This window comes from Aedes aegypti, chromosome 2 (genome assembly GCF_002204515.2).
Source record: "Aedes aegypti strain LVP_AGWG chromosome 2, AaegL5.0 Primary Assembly, whole genome shotgun sequence".
NCBI lineage: Eukaryota > Metazoa > Arthropoda > Insecta > Diptera > Culicidae > Aedes > Aedes aegypti.
The window spans coordinates 357,182,000-357,199,569 of NC_035108.1; the positions used below are offsets into that span (position 1 = coordinate 357,182,000).

The 17,570-nt window shown below is 38.4% G+C and overlaps 1 protein-coding gene across 11 annotated transcripts in view; it reads right to left on the minus strand.

Annotated features, from left to right (window-relative positions):
• Positions 1 to 4,388: 4,388 nt before the first annotated feature.
• LOC5565997 (probable nuclear hormone receptor HR3) overlaps positions 4,389 to 17,570 on the minus strand; it is a 499,362-nt gene continuing 486,180 nt past the window's right edge. For 10 of the 11 annotated variants that reach the window (XM_021846407.1, XM_021846406.1, XM_021846408.1 and 7 more), the window contains one exon: positions 4,389 to 10,476. In XM_021846407.1, coding sequence (XP_021702099.1) covers positions 10,353 to 10,476 — 124 coding nt within the window. In that variant the 3' untranslated portion in view covers positions 4,389 to 10,352. The remainder of the gene's footprint in view (positions 10,477 to 17,570) is intronic. The other variant, XM_021846409.1, reaches the window with a different exon arrangement.

Below are 17,570 nucleotides of genomic sequence, written 5' to 3' on the forward strand. Positions count from 1 at the left end.
AAAAGTACCGTTTTTAATTTTAGCACTGAAAAGTACTGTTTTATTGCTTTAGGTAGTTTTTAACAAAACTTCCAAGAGCAGAGAGAATTCGTGTACGCACAGCACGAAGGTACGATGCGCACTTACGTATAGATGTTGTTTGCGTTTTTTGCCTGTCAGTCCATCAGGAGGGAACGACGAGAAGGTGTCCATTTTCATTGCCATTGGTTTGGTTGCCGGTTATCAGGATCATTAAGAGCAGATGCTCTAGAAGAGGGGCAAGGTGCCAAGCCGCTTTCATGCAGCTTGACGAAAAGTTGTGTTGGGGGGGGGCTGGGAATCAAACCCATGATCATCCGCTTATGAAGCGAACGTGCAGCCAACTACGCCACGTTGACCCCCATTTGTTAATATTAATATACTCTAATTATTTGATACAAACGTTTTTAAAATTGAACTGCTGACTTCTTAAAAAAAAACTTTAAAAAATGCGTCGAAAGAAGAATGATATATTTTCAGAGTATTTGAGGTTCAGGTTGGAAAGTATTATGTATTTAAATATATGAGTAGAAAAGTTGATTTGAGCGCTGCAATATCTCTTATTTGAAACCACTCATTTGACTTACTTGTAGTCACAAGAGAAGGAACTGAATATGATTATTACTACATGACTTATTCTCATTTTTTTTTAACAATTATGTAACATTTCCAGATTACTATGTCATTTAACTTAATGATTTGGTAGATTTCGTTCAATCAATAATAAAATATTTAATGTTGAGTTTTGACAGCTCAGTATTGCATTGAGCTCATATTTTTATTTTTCTCCAAGGGGGCGATTCCAAAATATATTGGCCTCAAGGGGGCGAAAGGCTGAACAAGTTTGGGAAACACTGGTGTAGCTCTTCGTTCATTGTTACTTCACCATGATGGTGTTCTACAACTCCTGTCTCCAACCGCTTTGAGTTACTCGGTCCATAAACTGTCCATCCCAGCTTTAAGGCTAAGTAGCCCGTCATTCGTTTTGGCAGTAATGTTGACATTGCAGTTCGCAATTACAAATTGAAAAAACTCAGTCCTCATAGTTCATATTCTTACGGAAAAGTATCACTATATGCGCTGACATGCAGAGAGTATGCTGATACTTTTTCAAATCCATAAGTGCAATACCAACTGATATTCTTCAATTTGAAATTGTAACATGATTTAGCAACAATCATAAACGACGCATACAAATTCCAATGACGGCCTACTTCGCCTTAACCTGACAGCAAATGGCTCTTTTGGCCTACCAATTCGGGATTCAATGGGAGTGTAAAGGCTCGTACTTCACCGCGAAGGTGAGCACGTTCGTTAATTAGCTCCGACACATCAACGGATACGGAAATTGTGAGTAGACCCCCTAGCGAAAATCAAGAATTCCACTCTCTGCGAGTATTCTTCCTGCCGTGTTTTCCCTGCTGTCCACGTTACTCGGAGTTACTGAGCTAGACCCTTCACCTGCAGCGCGCTTGCCAACGATTTGTCTACCAAAGTGTACGACGAACCTTCGTCAACAAAGGCTATGGATCAATGCACGCGTTCACTATTTGACGTTTGAGCGGTGCCGTGTTATTTATGTGACCATGGCAACGAGTGAATTCGGCACCGCTCAAACTTCAAATTCGTGAACTCGTGCACTGGTTCATAGTGTCCACAGCACACGTCCTGTTGTATAGGGTAACAGGTATCATGCGGAAAATAACTGGCTGTTGCCGCTGAACATTATGTACATTGCAGGTTGAAATGTATGTTAATAGCTGCTCAATATGAAGCAGTGTGTTGTGCTGCTCGTTGCACTATTTGTTGCTTCTAAGTCGTCAGCTAGCTGCTGGACAACTACGCCGAACGGAATATGTAAGTGTATTTTCAAATGATTTCTTTCAATAAATATCGAAAAAAACTGAAAAGTGTTCCCCGGATTACGGTATGTATTTGGTATGAAGAACTAATTTCTTTTCCAATTGACATGCGTTCTAACGTGGCAGGTGCACATTGCTGTTTAAGGTGAAGATGCATTGGATCCAAACCTCAAATTTTCAAGAGCACAAATATAGAATACCAGACAGCGGTTTGACCCGAAAACTTGATCAATTGGTCACTCGCTTTTGGTGAGCAACCAATCGAGTTTGCAGTGAGTTGTGTTTGATCCGTTGAATCTGTTGCATGCTCCTTTGTGGGCGAGCGACGGAATCCGGGTCAATTGTGTCGCGGTTTTGCTGAAGAAAAAACGAAAACAAAGTGTGCGTTGCATGCTCATTTGTGGGCGACCGACGGAATTCGCATCGTCTCCGGATCGCTTAGTAACCGCACTATCGGTATCGATCATCCGTGTTTATGTTCACGTATTCATTTAAAATTATATCCAGAACGAATCCTTTCCCATATCCAAACTCCCAGTGTTTTCTTGTGGAAGTGCAGAGGACTCCTCGGCTTCCATAAAGCAAGTAACACGTCAACATTTCCCTCCCATTCCCAAATTGACCTGCATACGGACGCAGCCGGCGCCGGTATTGTTTGTTATAATAATGAGAGCACCAGTACTTACACATTGAGGATGCTACTGATCCTGAGTAGCGTCTGTTGGTTCCCTGTGTAATTACAGCTGTTCTGGCAATAATGGAGTAGCAACTGCGGGCGGTCAATCATGCTCATGCAACCCATCAAGTTTGCAGCTCAATCCACTGTCTGTTATTTTTAATTGTGCTCTCGAGAACTTGAGGTTTGACTTCGATGCACTTTGAAAATAGATGATCATTAGCATACGTTGGGGTACACCTCGTGTAATAACAATCGTTGGTTGATATAGCTGAATGTTTTCATTCACACCCGAGTTTTCTGTGCAATGGTCAATATTTTCATATGTTACGTAAAAATACTTTAAAGTATGCAATCCTTCTTATAGCTTCGATCAGTTCAAACAGTTTACATCCTTTGTTATCTGTTCCAAGCATAATTAAATCTAAGGGATGCGAACTGGATGTCCACAAGCAGCCAGGCTGTTGTCAAGCTCAAATTTTCATCAAAATGATCCGAGTACACCCGATTTTGTTTTTGCACGGATTTTCTTTTCACGGCCGTGCAAAAAAGTTTCCATACTTTTTTTTTCGCTAAAACCTTATTTTTGCATGAAACGTCGAGAAATTGTGTTACTTTTTTTTTTGCCAGGTTTTTGAAATTTTCAACTGAAAACTTTTTTTGCACGGTACGCATCCCCAGCGCAAAAACAGAATCGGGTGTATAAGGCAATCTGACGTTTAATCACCTTTCTCTTTTCTGCACACGCACGCATATGGATTGTTTTCATACGGAAACCGTTTCCGTATGAAAACAACAGTAAACAATCCCTTTTCATGTTGTTACTGGAAAGAGAGGGGTGCGAGAGCCTTATTCGCGACTACGAAACAAAAAGAGATTTACAAAGCACTCGCACTTATGGAAAACCTCGTAAGGAACTGTCATCGTGTGCGTGAAAAAAAGCAAAAAATATATCTTTCCTTGTTTTTCTCACAGAAAACCGAAGAAAACATCAGCAGCTTCGTAGTCCCGAATAAGGCTAGAAGTGCGCGGTCATTATTTCGCCACGCTAAAAATGTTATACATTTTATGTGACACAGAAACAATCAACTGTTGAAGAAACGTTTTACTTGGTCTTATTGATGCGTAATATTTTCAGAACTTTTGTGAAATATATTTTTACTAACATATGGTCAGAAACTGTCTGTTTCAGCTTATTTATTGGACTTATTGCCCTCACCAAATTGGAGTAACTTGGTGTAAAGCATTTTAAGTGTGCACCATGAAAATGGTTTCCTACGCTGCAAGCAAACAAACAACGGTTAGCACTGGTGGTAAAATTTGTGTTCAAATTGAATAAATGAAAATGTTCGAGACCGCACCCCCCAGAATTAAATCATTCAACTCTCAACATTGAACCTTGAAAATATCTTCCAAATTTTACAATTCCTCAATGCAAAATTTCAACAAAAGTGTGAATCAGAATTCTTCGAGAATTTAGCTGGAAATACTGTTATTTAAAATTTTGTAGCTTAAGCTAAGTATGGTGTTTCGCTCAAGAAAAGTAAAGAATAAAAGGTCATGAAATTTCCTACAGAGAGCCCCATTTGAAATGACAATTATTCTCAACTGCGTACTGCGATCAAAGAAATGTGATTTTCTTGACCATTTTTGGGAAGAAATTTTCCACGCATAGAGATAGGCAAATACTTTTCTTGTCAGTATCAAAGATCTTACAAAGAAAGTAGCATACAACAAATCAATTTTCATAGCTTTGTTCGCTAGCAAAAAGCTTATAATAAGAAGATCAGGTATTTCTTTTTCGTTCATTTCAGTCCAAACTCGCATCTGCATGAATTTCACTAATAAAGACGTATCATTTGTCTATTTTTCTCATTTTTGTCTTGTTTTCCTTACTTTGAGAATGTGTATTTTCCATTTTTGGTTTATCATTTAAATGTTTGTTTGTATTCCTCACTTCTTCGTATCTCGTTCCTCGATTTCTTCGCTGTGTTCACCATTCTGAATACCATCATTTTCTCGTTTTTTGTTTTGTTATTTGTTAGCATTATCTGTTTGTCCATCAACATGCAGTCAACACTTTTTTCGTGTTTCTTTTTTTATTTGCTTATCATTCGTTATCGATCTCCGAACTTTATTCCATGGTGTTTTTATTTACCACCAACGTGAGTGTCCTCTTCATCCACATTATGATTATTTTCAAGTTAAATCTCGTTTTTTTTTTGGATTAGTAAAGATTGTATTTAAACACTATTTTGTTCAAAGGTTTCCCTTATCTCTCTTGTTAGTCTTTTTATTTGCATCTTGTGATTAATTAAAACGAAATATCAACAACAGGTTTCGGGTTCGTTTTGTGTGACATTTTTTTGTTTTGCAATGAGAATTTATGGATCTGTTTTTCAATGTTCATTTGAGTTCCATCTAAACTTTCAGTGTTAGCTCTCGTAAATGCATCATCTTCAGTTTTTTCGTTCTTTCAATGGCTTCATGCAACGGCCATTTGTTGTGCAACATAAATGAAACTGTCGCGCGACGACGATAATGGCATGCTGCGATGGTTGTTGGAGAAACGGTTTCGAATGATGCGATGCGTGCGAGGGTGTGTATGAGTCTCTGTGTGTACACTGAAATGAATTGTATTGTGGAAACTACTGAAATCGTTGGTAAAATTGAGAGCTACGCTAACGATTTTCAACCGACCGTCAACATAACTACACACGAACAAAAATCAGTTTATTTGACCAGAGGTGCAGTATTCATAACTTTGAACTTTCTTGATCTGACAAATTTGGCATTATACTGTGGTGTACGTCTTGCGTCACCCGTTGAAAACCAAGGTAATGTAGTGGTGTAGTCAGCTAATAGTAACCTCAACAGATTTTTGTAGTCGGTTGAAAATCGTTGATACAGTCCTCAATTTTACCATGGACTCGGTAGGCTGTACAACAAAATTTGTTTGAGTTTAATGTCTGTTCCAAACTAATGCAAACCAACCATATGGGTTGAGAAAACTTGTTGATAACGACGTTTAAAATTCGATGGTAATGCGACTTTTGTTGGTAGAGGATTTACAAGATGGCAAAAAGTTTGCGATTTTTCTTCGGTTGAGTCTTTATTAGTTTCAATGCGGGCTAATGACAAAGCAAGGTGGGATTCGGGGGTGAAGTTCGGAAGAACGGAAGTACGGGTTGCGGATGTTGTGGGGTCTTGTTCGTTTGAGAATTTTTGCTTCCGATCGGTATATATTTGTGCGCTTGAAGGATTGCTATCGTACCGTTTGTGGTTTGCCATCGTTAGTTAAGGATGGAGTTCTTACATTTAAATCGATAATCGATCAGATGATGTCGATGGTTTATAAAAGTTGTTCGGAACTAAAGGGACGATGGCGTCGTATACCGAGTGCTAGTTTCGATCGATATTCTCGGTGACAGTGATGGCGACGATGAACAAATAATCAAAACTCAGTTCAATGATAGTTTTGTTGGTTTCGTTATCGGTAATTTGTTAGTCTTGCAACATGTTCTGTATGGTTGTGTTACTATAACATTTAAATTTGCACTAATTTCGATAGAACCGAAATCTACTCAAAAACTGTTTTTTTTGTTTAGGGTTAGTTTTGTAAATTTGTCTAGGGTGTTATATAAATAAATGGAAAGAATTATAAACCAGTCCTCCCGTCAACTAATGTATTCAACAGTGTTATACTTATTTAGTTATCTACTGTTTATTAGTGAATCGGAAAAGATTTATTAGTACTCATATGTATAATAGTGATTTGCCCCCTTAGCTAAGGGTTAACTCCAATAAAAATGATGCGCAACTGCAAATAGTATTCTGTGTCTATTTAGTAGAAAACGATCAAAAATAAAGAAACAACAATAATAAGGATTAATCAGTTTATTAATCGTTCAATATAATTATTATGTATAATAGATTATAATATTCAGTGAAACTTAAAACCTACCCGAATTTCGCTATTTTCTCTATGTTTTTTGTTTCCTCAAGATTTGCTTATTTGCGTATCTTATGAAATTCTTACAAGGTGTGTGTTGCCTTCTTGGTTTGTTTCTCGCCAAACACGCCTTCTCGCTTAAGGTATGTATTTAAATTAATTTAAATTATATTAGAGCTTTTCAAACTTTTTCTTAGTTACTCTTTTCAGCTTAAAATTATTGTTATTTTTATGTATAGAATTTAGATAACTATTCTTACTTTACCGTAATGACGAATTTACTCCTTTGAATTTATGATTAGAAAAAATCAATTACTACTATGTTTCTGTTTTTACTCTCCTCACATTTTTTCTTTTTTATTGTGTGTCTGTGTGTGTCTGAGTTGTCCTCGTTCTTCACCGCTTGCGCTCAGTAATTGTTGTTTTGCTTCTGTTGTTCTTTAAATATATTTTTATGTTGTATATTATGTAATATATATCATTTAAGGCAATTAATTCTTACATTCATGAAAAGAAAACGGGGACAGACCAGCAGCTAGACTCGTGGCAGTCAAATTTAATGCGAAAATGTTACAGTCAGTTGTTTGAAGTTAACGTTGTTCTCCAGTCCGTCCAAGTGCTGGCTCATCCACCGCCCAAATATATATTCGATTTACGTTTCAACATGTGTGTATGTGTATTTGTGTTTGTGTGGTTCTTCACTTTTTCTGTGTAATTTATTTACTTTCTTGCAAATGTCTGAATTATCTTTGTCTGTATTTATGTGTTTATTTAAACGTTCTTCTGTAATTGTTTCAGTTTATATTTTTTAAATATATATAATTTTTTATCATTCTTTTATATATAGAAGCACCCATACATTTATAAGTTCTCATTTTCCGAGCTGCAGTAAGGATTACTGCAAACTGTGTAACTTTCCCGTTTCCGCATTCGCCTTTCCTACTCCTTGCGATTGTTTTCTCTCGACACCCTACAGATCACTGCTAAACTGCAACATTCGTCTTGTGGAAGTGTGCGATTTCATCCTACTTCTTTTCCTTATCTTCCAACCCTCTTTTCGTCTGTACAAGATTTTTGCCTATCAACTAAAACACCTTTCCGTTTCTTAGTAGTAAATCAGTGCGCGCGACTCTCTTCTGCTCTTCCTGCTCCGAACCTGCTGTTTAGGTAGCTGTTGTCCTTTACTAACAGTCGTCATTCCAAAAACCTTGGATCTTCTGGGTTTGTCAGTTTTTGAATTTTCAAAATTCTTGCTTGTTTAGGTGTCGTTTCAATTGTTTCGTATGTCTCCCAAAAATTTAGAAAAAGAACCTAACTCTAAGTTCAGTACGATTTTTTGTTTGGTTTCCTTACGATTTTCTATGGAGGGGTCTTTTATTTCTGTTCTAATAATTATCAGTTTTGGTTGTCCTTCTAAGTTTCGTTCGAGTGGACTACAAGCAAAAAGTTTGCTTCTTCTGTCAGAGTGTTTGGAGAGAAAGAGATAGAGAGATTTTCTTTGCTTTCTAGTCTGTTCTAAAAATTAACTTTTGATTCTCAGTATTTATATGTAGTCTTTTGGGTTAAATAACACTATAACAGGGGGATGAGGAGGCAGGAAATGTTGGTACACTGTATGTACAACTGTAACCGTTATTCAAAAAGAATAAAAAACTGTCAAAAACTTCAAAAGGAACACATTTACAATCAAAACTGGAGTACACAACTGGGCTACCGATCGAACCGGCGTGAAACTGGTACAAAAAGTTTCAAACACATCCTCTCTAGGACAGGGGATATTTCTAAGGCAAACAGAGCTCCTAAAGCCAATTGGGACTGAGTCTCATCCGTCGTTTCCTAGAATAGTAAATGGTATTCGTTTTGCTTCTAACTGTTGATCTCTAGTATTTTTTCAAATGAAGTCTTCAATTTCCTCTTGTTATTCCTCCTAATACTGTTTCGAACCTTTCCACATATTTTGCTTTTTCGACGTTTGCTTCATTTTCAAATTGTCCCTAAATTTTACCTACAGCGAGAAAAACAGAAAACGTTTTCTTCCTTTACATACAGGCTTGCTTCACTATGCTAAAACAAAATTAAAATCCGAAAACGAATATTCTCCAAGAGGCGGTACTTTCCCTACGAGCTTAGCAGGACCAAAGAAAAATACACAACTAGTACGGAAAACACCGAAAAAACGGACCTCAAACGTTTGCGTTCGCTTTCCTTTCGAAAATTTTGTTTTTGATTTTTTACTTTCCCAACAAAAATGGAAAATTTGCCTACCTAAAGAGAAAACTAAAAAAAGAGAATGAACAAAGGTGATTTAGAGAGAGAGATTCAGTTTTTGCATTCTACATATCATTTTCTCTTCCAACCTAACGCTGTTCCGATTCTACCACCGCGCTATGAAACCTCAAAACCTCGATGCGTCGAAGTTTCGCTTTTCGCTTCCTGGGAGCGGACACAAACAAAAAAAAAAGCATTTGAAAAGAGCTCAATCACTGTTCGATTTTGTTCCTTCGTGCCAGCCACGAAGTTTGTACGTTTGCCGCGCGATTGAACGAAAAATAAATACTAACTCAAAACAGAACGGAAGCTAAAATTTAAAAAGAAAACAACATCAAAATGTCTCCGATTCGTTATGAAAAAACAAAAGAACGCAAACAAACGCTTCTTTGCTGGGAAGCGCGTTCGTTTTTCACGTTTGAACATTTCACAAACTGCTTGCATGTAAGTGTATGTGTATTTGTGTTGTGTGCTTGCTAAAAGAAAAACTCTAAACTTATCACTCTAATATGTATAAATTTGACCTATAACTTACATCAATCTTTTCTTTTCCTTCATTTTTAAAATAAAAAAAAATCCTCAAGAAGACAATAGGCGAAAACAAAAAATAAGAGATATAAATTAAAACTTTTAAAATAATATAACAATCTTTAAATTCATTTACATCAACAACTAATTACTATCGCTCTCAGTGTATCTGTGTGTCTGCGTGAGTGTGTTTCTGTTTCATTATTTATATGTGTGTTTTGTTTCGTACATTTACTATCCGTCCATCCCAACTCAACTAACTTCCTGCCGTGTCTTTCTTCAATCATCAATCTCTCGATCCGCTGACGACCCCTCCGAATGCCCAACTAAAGCTTCGAACCAACCGAAAACTGGCGAAGTTTTCGTCCAGTGTAGAACGCGTTTGGCGTTTCTTTTTGTGTAGGTGGATGTGTCGGCACTCGGAACGTCGCTTCGCGGATCCGGCAGCTTGCTTCGATGGAAAGACACGCTTGCATGCAACATTACTTTACTTCCTCCGCACGTTTGAGGGAGCCCGCGCCTATATCTATGCATGCAACCGCTAGCACCCTTTCTTGAACACAACTTTTCCGCGCCTCAAAGGGAAAAGCAAACGCTTCAATCATATCGAAGCATTCGCTTTCCAACTACTGTTCCATTCTAGTACTCCCTTCCGTTGTTGCAGCGCCTACTTCGTTTGAGTGACCACTTCACCGTTCTGTTGAATGATGATGATAAAAGTGTTGTTCTCGCTGACCTGAACCGATGACGGCGGCCCCGGGGATGGACATTCCGCTTCCGTTTCCGTTTCCATGCGGGTACTTCTGTTCAAATATTGCTCTTGTTGCTGTTGTTGGTGTGTCGGTGATGATGGGTGATAAGGATGGCTTTCAGGGAGATGATAACCGTCGTTGTCACGTGATTCCGACAATGGCGCTGCTGTTGCCGACACAGATAATGGTACGAGGTCCGTGTTTTGCTTTTGCTTTGGAAGTGTTTGCTGATGCTGCTGTTGCTGGTGTGGGTGTTGTTGTTGGGGTGGTTGTTCCGGTTCTGAGGGGTGATCCTGTTATGTCATTAGGTCCTGCTGGGAATCGATCGAGAAGAGCTCCTTGTACAGCGCAGGGAACACGTACTGCGGGTGGTCTTGCTTGAACTTTTGCAGCGCTTCCATGTGCATGATGGAGAGCTCACTGGAATTGTAGGGAAGAGGGGGAAAAAGCAGGGATTAGAATCTTGTTTGGACTTTATTTTAATTATAATACATATACTTATTTTCTAAAAGTTCTATAACAGCCAAAGTAAAGACGATCATATCCCTAGCAGTTACCCAAAATTTCATAGCGCGTTGGGTTATACATGTCGGACTCAATTATCCGGTGACTCGATTATCCGGGATTCGATAATCTTGAATTTTAGATTCGACTATCCGAAGTATGTTTTTTGATATTCTTTTGACGTTAACTACGTCCTACGGCAATATACTGAGTGTCAATTTAAAATCTAAAATGTTGCGACCGCCACGATATTATGTTAGTGTTTGAACTAAAGGAAGGCTCCAACCAAAGACAAATTAAAGACCTTCATGTCCCTTGCAAATGCCCAAAATTTTATGGCTCATTAAGTAATCTAGAATGCCGTGAAAAGTGTACTGCGATGTGTCAAACTTGGGTACCTTTTGCACTACCGAGGGACTAAATGCAGTACTAGAAGTGGTACCCAATCTGAGCCCGAGTGCGACGGACCTGCTCCAACTATGACAATCGACTAAAATTCAAATGCAGAAAATCACTTGGCGTACTTAACGTCATGCGGCCGTGTCTTGTACACAACCCCCTCTGATTTTTTTTAAAGTTTTTATTTATTAATTTGAGAAAATCTAGTATTGCAAAAAAAAAAACAATATGAATGGTTTAGGACGTAGTCGATATAAGGGTTTTTTGTGTATGCTGTTTAAAAAAAAATTCTGCTCAAGACCCCTTATACTCCTAGAAATAGTTTCTGGCTACGCCACTGTATCATATAAATAAACAACAAAAAAAAGAAGATAATATTTTTTCTTTTAGTGCAGCTTTTAATTTTTCTTTTAGTGATTCTATCCGTAGAATTCGATTATCCGGAGTGAAAAACAGAAATCGATACTCCGGATAATCGGTACTCCGGATAATCGGGTTCGACCAATAGTGTAAAATCTAGAATGCTGATAAAAGTGTACCTACTCCGATCTGTCAAACTTGAGTATCGTGTTGCCTGACGACGCTTACATGGAACCTAATGCAGTACTAAAATTGGTACACATTCTGAGCCTGACTTTAAGTCTTTATTTGGTCTTTGATATAACGATTCTGACTAGTTTAAACATTTTGCACGTGGAAGATCTATTAATAAGCATAAGTAGAGCAAAAGTACAATTAGTGGTGTACCTAAGATAAAGTAGCTGATTAAATTATGAAATACAGTCAAAAACCTCCATGAGTCGATATCTGAAGGAACCATCATAGTAACCATGAAATTCTGATTTTAGTATGATTCCATGAGTCGATATCGAGCCATGAAACATTGACTCATGGAGGATTCATTGTATGATTTCAACGTAACAGATTCCTAATCGTTCTATCACTCAAATGTGCAAATATTATGATTCATATAAAATTGTGCCTACAAAAATCCTTGCACCAGTAATAGGAACACTGTTGCTTCAGTGGAGGTATGTTTTTAGCATATTTTTATTAATGACGCCATTCGTTGAATTTTTATGGGACCCTCAAAAGTCAAAAGTAGTATTCTAAAAAAAAAATCCAGCTCTCATTTGATACATATTGATCCATCTCATTGGGGCCCAGATAGCCGTAGCGGTAAACGCGCAGCTATTCAGCATGACCATGCTGAGGGTCGTGGGTTCAAATCCCGCTGGTCGAGGATCCATTCGGGTTGGAAATTTTCTCGATTCCCAGGGCATAGAGTATCTTTGTACCTGCCACACGATATACTCATGCAAAAATGGTCAATCGGCAAAGAAAGCTCTTAGTTAATAACTGTGGAAGTGCTCATAAGAACACTAATCTGAGAAGCAGGCTTTGTCCCAGTTGGGACGTAACGCCAAAAAGAAGATGATCCATCTCTATCTTGAAACACATTGGAAACTGATTCGACAATCGAACCCTCTGTTCACTCATGATCTCACTCAGAATTGATGCACTTTCGACTTACTACAAACCGAGTACCTCAACTTTTTGAGATAATCGAATATCAAATTATACTCTTCGCACTCTAAATTCTCTCTCAAATTCGTTTTCGATTCATTATCAATTTACTTTTCTATCTCCCCTTGTATTTAATCAACGCTCGACTCTATTACGAACCTTTCTCAGCCCAATTCAGACTCCGTCTCGATTCACTCTTGATTCAGCTTCGATTTACTAGACCAGGGGTTTTTAGACTTTTTAGCTTTAAATTTTCTTTTTCTTTTTTCTTTAAATTTTCTGACATTGGTTTAGTTCTTTGAATCAACCTTTTGACATTTAATTGTGTTCCTCATTTTAATTAATCGTTTTGTCTTAAACTCAAACATACACTCCCGTGCATAAGTTTGGGTTCACCCCCTAAAAAACATGCAAAATTGTTCAGTCCATATTTCTGTGATTACACGTCCAATTGAAACTCTCTAAGCCGCATTCGAAAGGCAAAGAGTTATTCTTACTTCGTATGTATTTTTCCAAAAACATTCTTTGAACTTTGTGACATTTAAAAAAAAACATAGCTAATTTCCTCAGCATTGGATCGACCAAAATTTTAAAACAAGGTGTCATTAAAATAGTAATCTTATATTCTTTGAAGGGCACTCACGAAATGTTTGCGGAAAAATCTGAAAAGTATTCAAAATCAATGAAATAGTCAGTCAAGTCATCGTGCAAAAGTTTGGGTTCACCCCTCAGTATAATGTATCGTGCAAAAGTTTGGGTTCACCTGAACTTACTTAAATCTGTGAAATCTCAATCCAATCATGTACGCGCCATTATTTGCTCTCAAAAAAGCTTTAAACTATTAAAATCGGTTGAAAAATGGCAGAGATATTGACAAAAATGATGTGCATGCGGCTCAGGTGAACCCAAACTTTTGCACGATTTGCATCATTCTGAATGGTGAACCCAAACTTTTGCACGATGACTTGACTGACTGTTTCATTGATTTTTAATACTTTCCAGATTTTTCCGCCAAAATTTCGTAGGGTCTCTTCAAAGAATATAAGATTACGATTCTAATGACACTTTGATTTAAAATTTTGGTCGATCCAATCCTGAGGAAATTAGATATGATTTTTCAGTGTGTTTTTTGAAATATGTCACAACTTTATGAAAAAATTTAGTATACAAAATACAAAATATTTTTTTGGAAAAATACATACGAAGTAAGAATAACTCTTTGCCTTTCGAATGCGGCTAAGAGAAATCCAATTAGACGCGTAATCGCAGAGATATGGACTGAACACTTTTGCATGTTTTTAGGGGGTGAACCCAAACTTATGCACGGGAGTGTAACTCATATTCCAAACAGTGGCGATTTCAAAGATAAGAATTGATATTTCCCAATTTGTAAATGAGGACTTGATCATCCATTATTTGACTGATTTTCTTGAAAAATCACTATAAAAATCGAGTGTTTGAAATATAAGTCATGTTCGGAATTTGAGACAATACGGTTTCATGGACGTTAATACCAAGATTTATTGAAGGGAGGTTCAGCAATCTAAGCAGTCAGTGGGTGCGAGGTGTGGGAAGTGGTAGTGGAAGTGACAGCTGGCGAGCTGGTTAGCTGACGGGTTTGTGTACTCTGTTCTTCCATCTACCGTTTCTATGGAATTGTTAGGGTTTGTTTACTGCTAGTAACAGCAGTTGAGTGAAAATTTTCTCGCGTATCCATGAGCCTTCGTGTCGCGGGCTTGAAACTCACCCAAAACAAAGTCGCCAGCTGTCACTTGTTGTTTCAAAATGGCGAAGAGAAGAATCTGGCAGATTGGATTACCTCCCTTCTAGATACCTTGGTTAATACCATGTTGACTCATATTCCGAAGAACTTAAAGGCCCGAACGCAATGATAGCGGAATGGCAACGAAAAGCGGAACCCGGTTCGCCAGCATGAATCACACCACCTCGACTGAGCTGACAACGAATGGAAGTGAGCCAACACTCAATCCACAAGCAAGTAATCGTTCATGCTGGCGAACCGGTTCCGCTTTCCGTTGCTGTTACGCTATCATTGCCTTAAGGTTTACAGTGACATCAGTCACTGTCAGCTTTCAGCTGTTATGTTTTAAATATTGAACTCCTTTGAAAAATTTAGCTGTTAATAATAGGGTAACGACTGTTTATTTCGTTCTTAAACGCTAATAGTTGGCGCCAGCGGCAAAAAGTACAGATAACAACCTCTCAAACATTCAGTTTCTTTCACTGGCCGCCGAGCGGCGACACTGTTGTTTGTATTCCACCCACTGATCGCGCTACGCTGGATTCTCAAATTTCTCAAACTTTCAACACAAGCGCATGGAAGAATGGTAGTCGGAGAACTGTCAAAACGTATGGAAAATAATGAAACACTTAAATTACTTGCAATTAGGAAACTGGATCAAAAAAGTAGTGATTAGAAATCAAGTGTAATGTGAATATATAACTTTTTGTGTTTAGTTCATCTTCCGTGGTGCTTTCTCTGCTTCTTCTAAATCAATAATTATCAAAGTTTTCATAGACAATATTGTGAGTGAGTAGCAGGCTTTGTTCCTATTAAGATGGTCAGACATCGTTTGTCACTGTTTGTCAGAGCAGATTGAAAGGATATATTTCCGTTGATCAGCTTGAACTGCAAATAGCTTTATAAGATACATTTTTTATTCTAGAACATAATAATAATAACTCGCAATTATCAGTGCTGTTATACGATTTTTGAACTGGTTTCAAACCTGATAGATTCAATAGTTTAGATCGCAACTCCTTCTCTGTTAGTCAACTTTTACTTTCCGTTGTATTATTTGAGATAAAAGAACGATCGCATCTCTCAGGGGTTACCAACTTGTGCCAACAGTTCCAGTGGGAGCGTGAATGCAACAAAAATGAAGAAGAATGATGCATACAAATGTACATCAACGACAAAATGTTGATTTTAACATTGAGCTATATTGTAGCACTCGATCTCGATTCATGACTGTATTCAGTAATAGTAAACGCTTGCATTGCTCTGATTTAGTATTGGTTAGTGTTTGAATCTTGAAGCATGTTTATTATAGTTTATAATTCATGTTTTTTATTAAAAATTGGAAAAATAAATGGAAGCTAAAAAAAAAGTTACTTTATATCGAGGTAAAAGTTACGTTATATCGAGCTACGTTATGAAGAGGTTACGTTATATCGAGGTTTGACTGTATCCCATTTACTCAATGCCTACTCTTGTCGAATGTTACAAGTATGCAGTTATGGGCAGTTCTGTCTGTGCGAAAAAAAGTTACGTTGTCTGTGTTTTGCGGTCATATTGACTCCAAACTCAAATCGAGATAACTTCATCAAATTTGAACGGATTTGCAATTTTTTGCAGTTTCGGAAAGAAAATTTAATTGAAAAATATAAGAAAATTAAAAAGGGAGATGGTTTATCGCGGGGAGGAATTATTGTGAAAAAAGGTCTAAAACAGCTAATTTTTGGATTGGACTCGGAAAAAATGCGACACTTTGTTTTGGGTGTAACTTTTTAGCGTGTGGGTAAATATTAATGAAATTTGAGTAATACTAGTTTAGAGTGTTATGTTAATGTGTGCAAAATTTTATCGCAATCTGTCAAGTAGTTTTCAAGATGCATTCGAAATAAGAAGAGCTACGCCAGCAAATCTTGGGCGCAGTGATCGATAACCTTTATCAGTCGCACAGATGGATCAACAAAGTGCTTGGAATCCACCATTCCACCGTGTCCCACGTTGTGAAGAAGTTCCTGGAGACAAAGACCATCGAGCGGTGCCCTGGATGCGGCCGAAAACCGAAAACGGAATACCCAGAGAAAGTGCGGAAGATAAGACAGAACTTTAAGAATAACCCGAACCTTTGCACCCGAGACATGGCCAAACAGGTCAATTCGTCGAAGTGGTTCGTCCAGCAGATCATGAAGCGGGCTGGGCTACATGTTTTTAAGGTCAGAAATGCGCTAAACCGGACTGACAAGCAAAACACGGTGGCCAAATTGCGTGCGCGGAAGTTGTACCGTGAGTGGCTTGTCAAGCCAGGCTGTCTCGTCATGGTTGACGAGACATACATTAAGGCGAACACCAAACAAATCCCCGGCCTCGAGTTTTTCGTCAGTACGTCCCGCATGGAGGATCCGTAAAAGTTCCGGAAGAGAAAGATCGTTCGTTACAACCGGCACCATAAACGGGTAGATTTATCGAGAGGAATGCTTGCAGAAACGCTTGCTGCCCTTCCTCCGCTCTCACCGTAGTCCCACGCTGTTCTGGCCGGATCTCGTTTCGTGCCATTACGCCAAGCCTGTAAAGAGCGTTAACGTGGTCCCGAAGGAGGCAAAGCCGTCAAATATACCAGAACTTTGTCCGATCGAAAAGTTTTGAGCTATAATGAACAGGGAAGCTGAAAAATATTCAAAACCGATGAAGCTTTGAAGAAAAACTGGGAGAAACTGTGTAAGAAAGATGGACAAAGCCTCACCCAAGATCTCATGAGCAGTGTTAAGTGAAATGTAGGAGCTTGGAGAGGTAATTCAATAAATAAACTATGCCAAAACATAGCTAATCTTCTTCTTTTCTGGCGTTACGTCCCCACTGGGACAGAGCCTGCTTCTCAGCTTAGTGTTCTTATGAGCACTTCCACAGTTATCAACTGAGAGCTTACTATGCCAATGACCATTTTTGCATGCGTATATCGTGTAGCAGGTACGAAGATACTCTATGCCCTGGGAAGTCGAGAAAATTTCCAACCCGAAAAGATCCTCGACCGGTGGGATTCGAATCCACGACCCTCAGCTTCTTCTTCTTCTTCTTTCTGGCGTTACGTCCCAACTGGGACAAAGCCTGCTTCTCAGTTTAGTGTTCTTATGAGCACTTCCACAGTTATTAACTGAGAGCTTTCTTTGCCGATTGACCATTTTTGCATGTGTATATCGTGTGGCAGGTACGAAGATACTTCTATGCCCTGGGAATCGAGAAAATTTCCTTTACGAAAAGATCCTCGACCAGTGGGATTCGAACCCACGACCCTCAGCTTGGTCTCGCTGAATAGCTGCGCGTTTACCGCTACGGC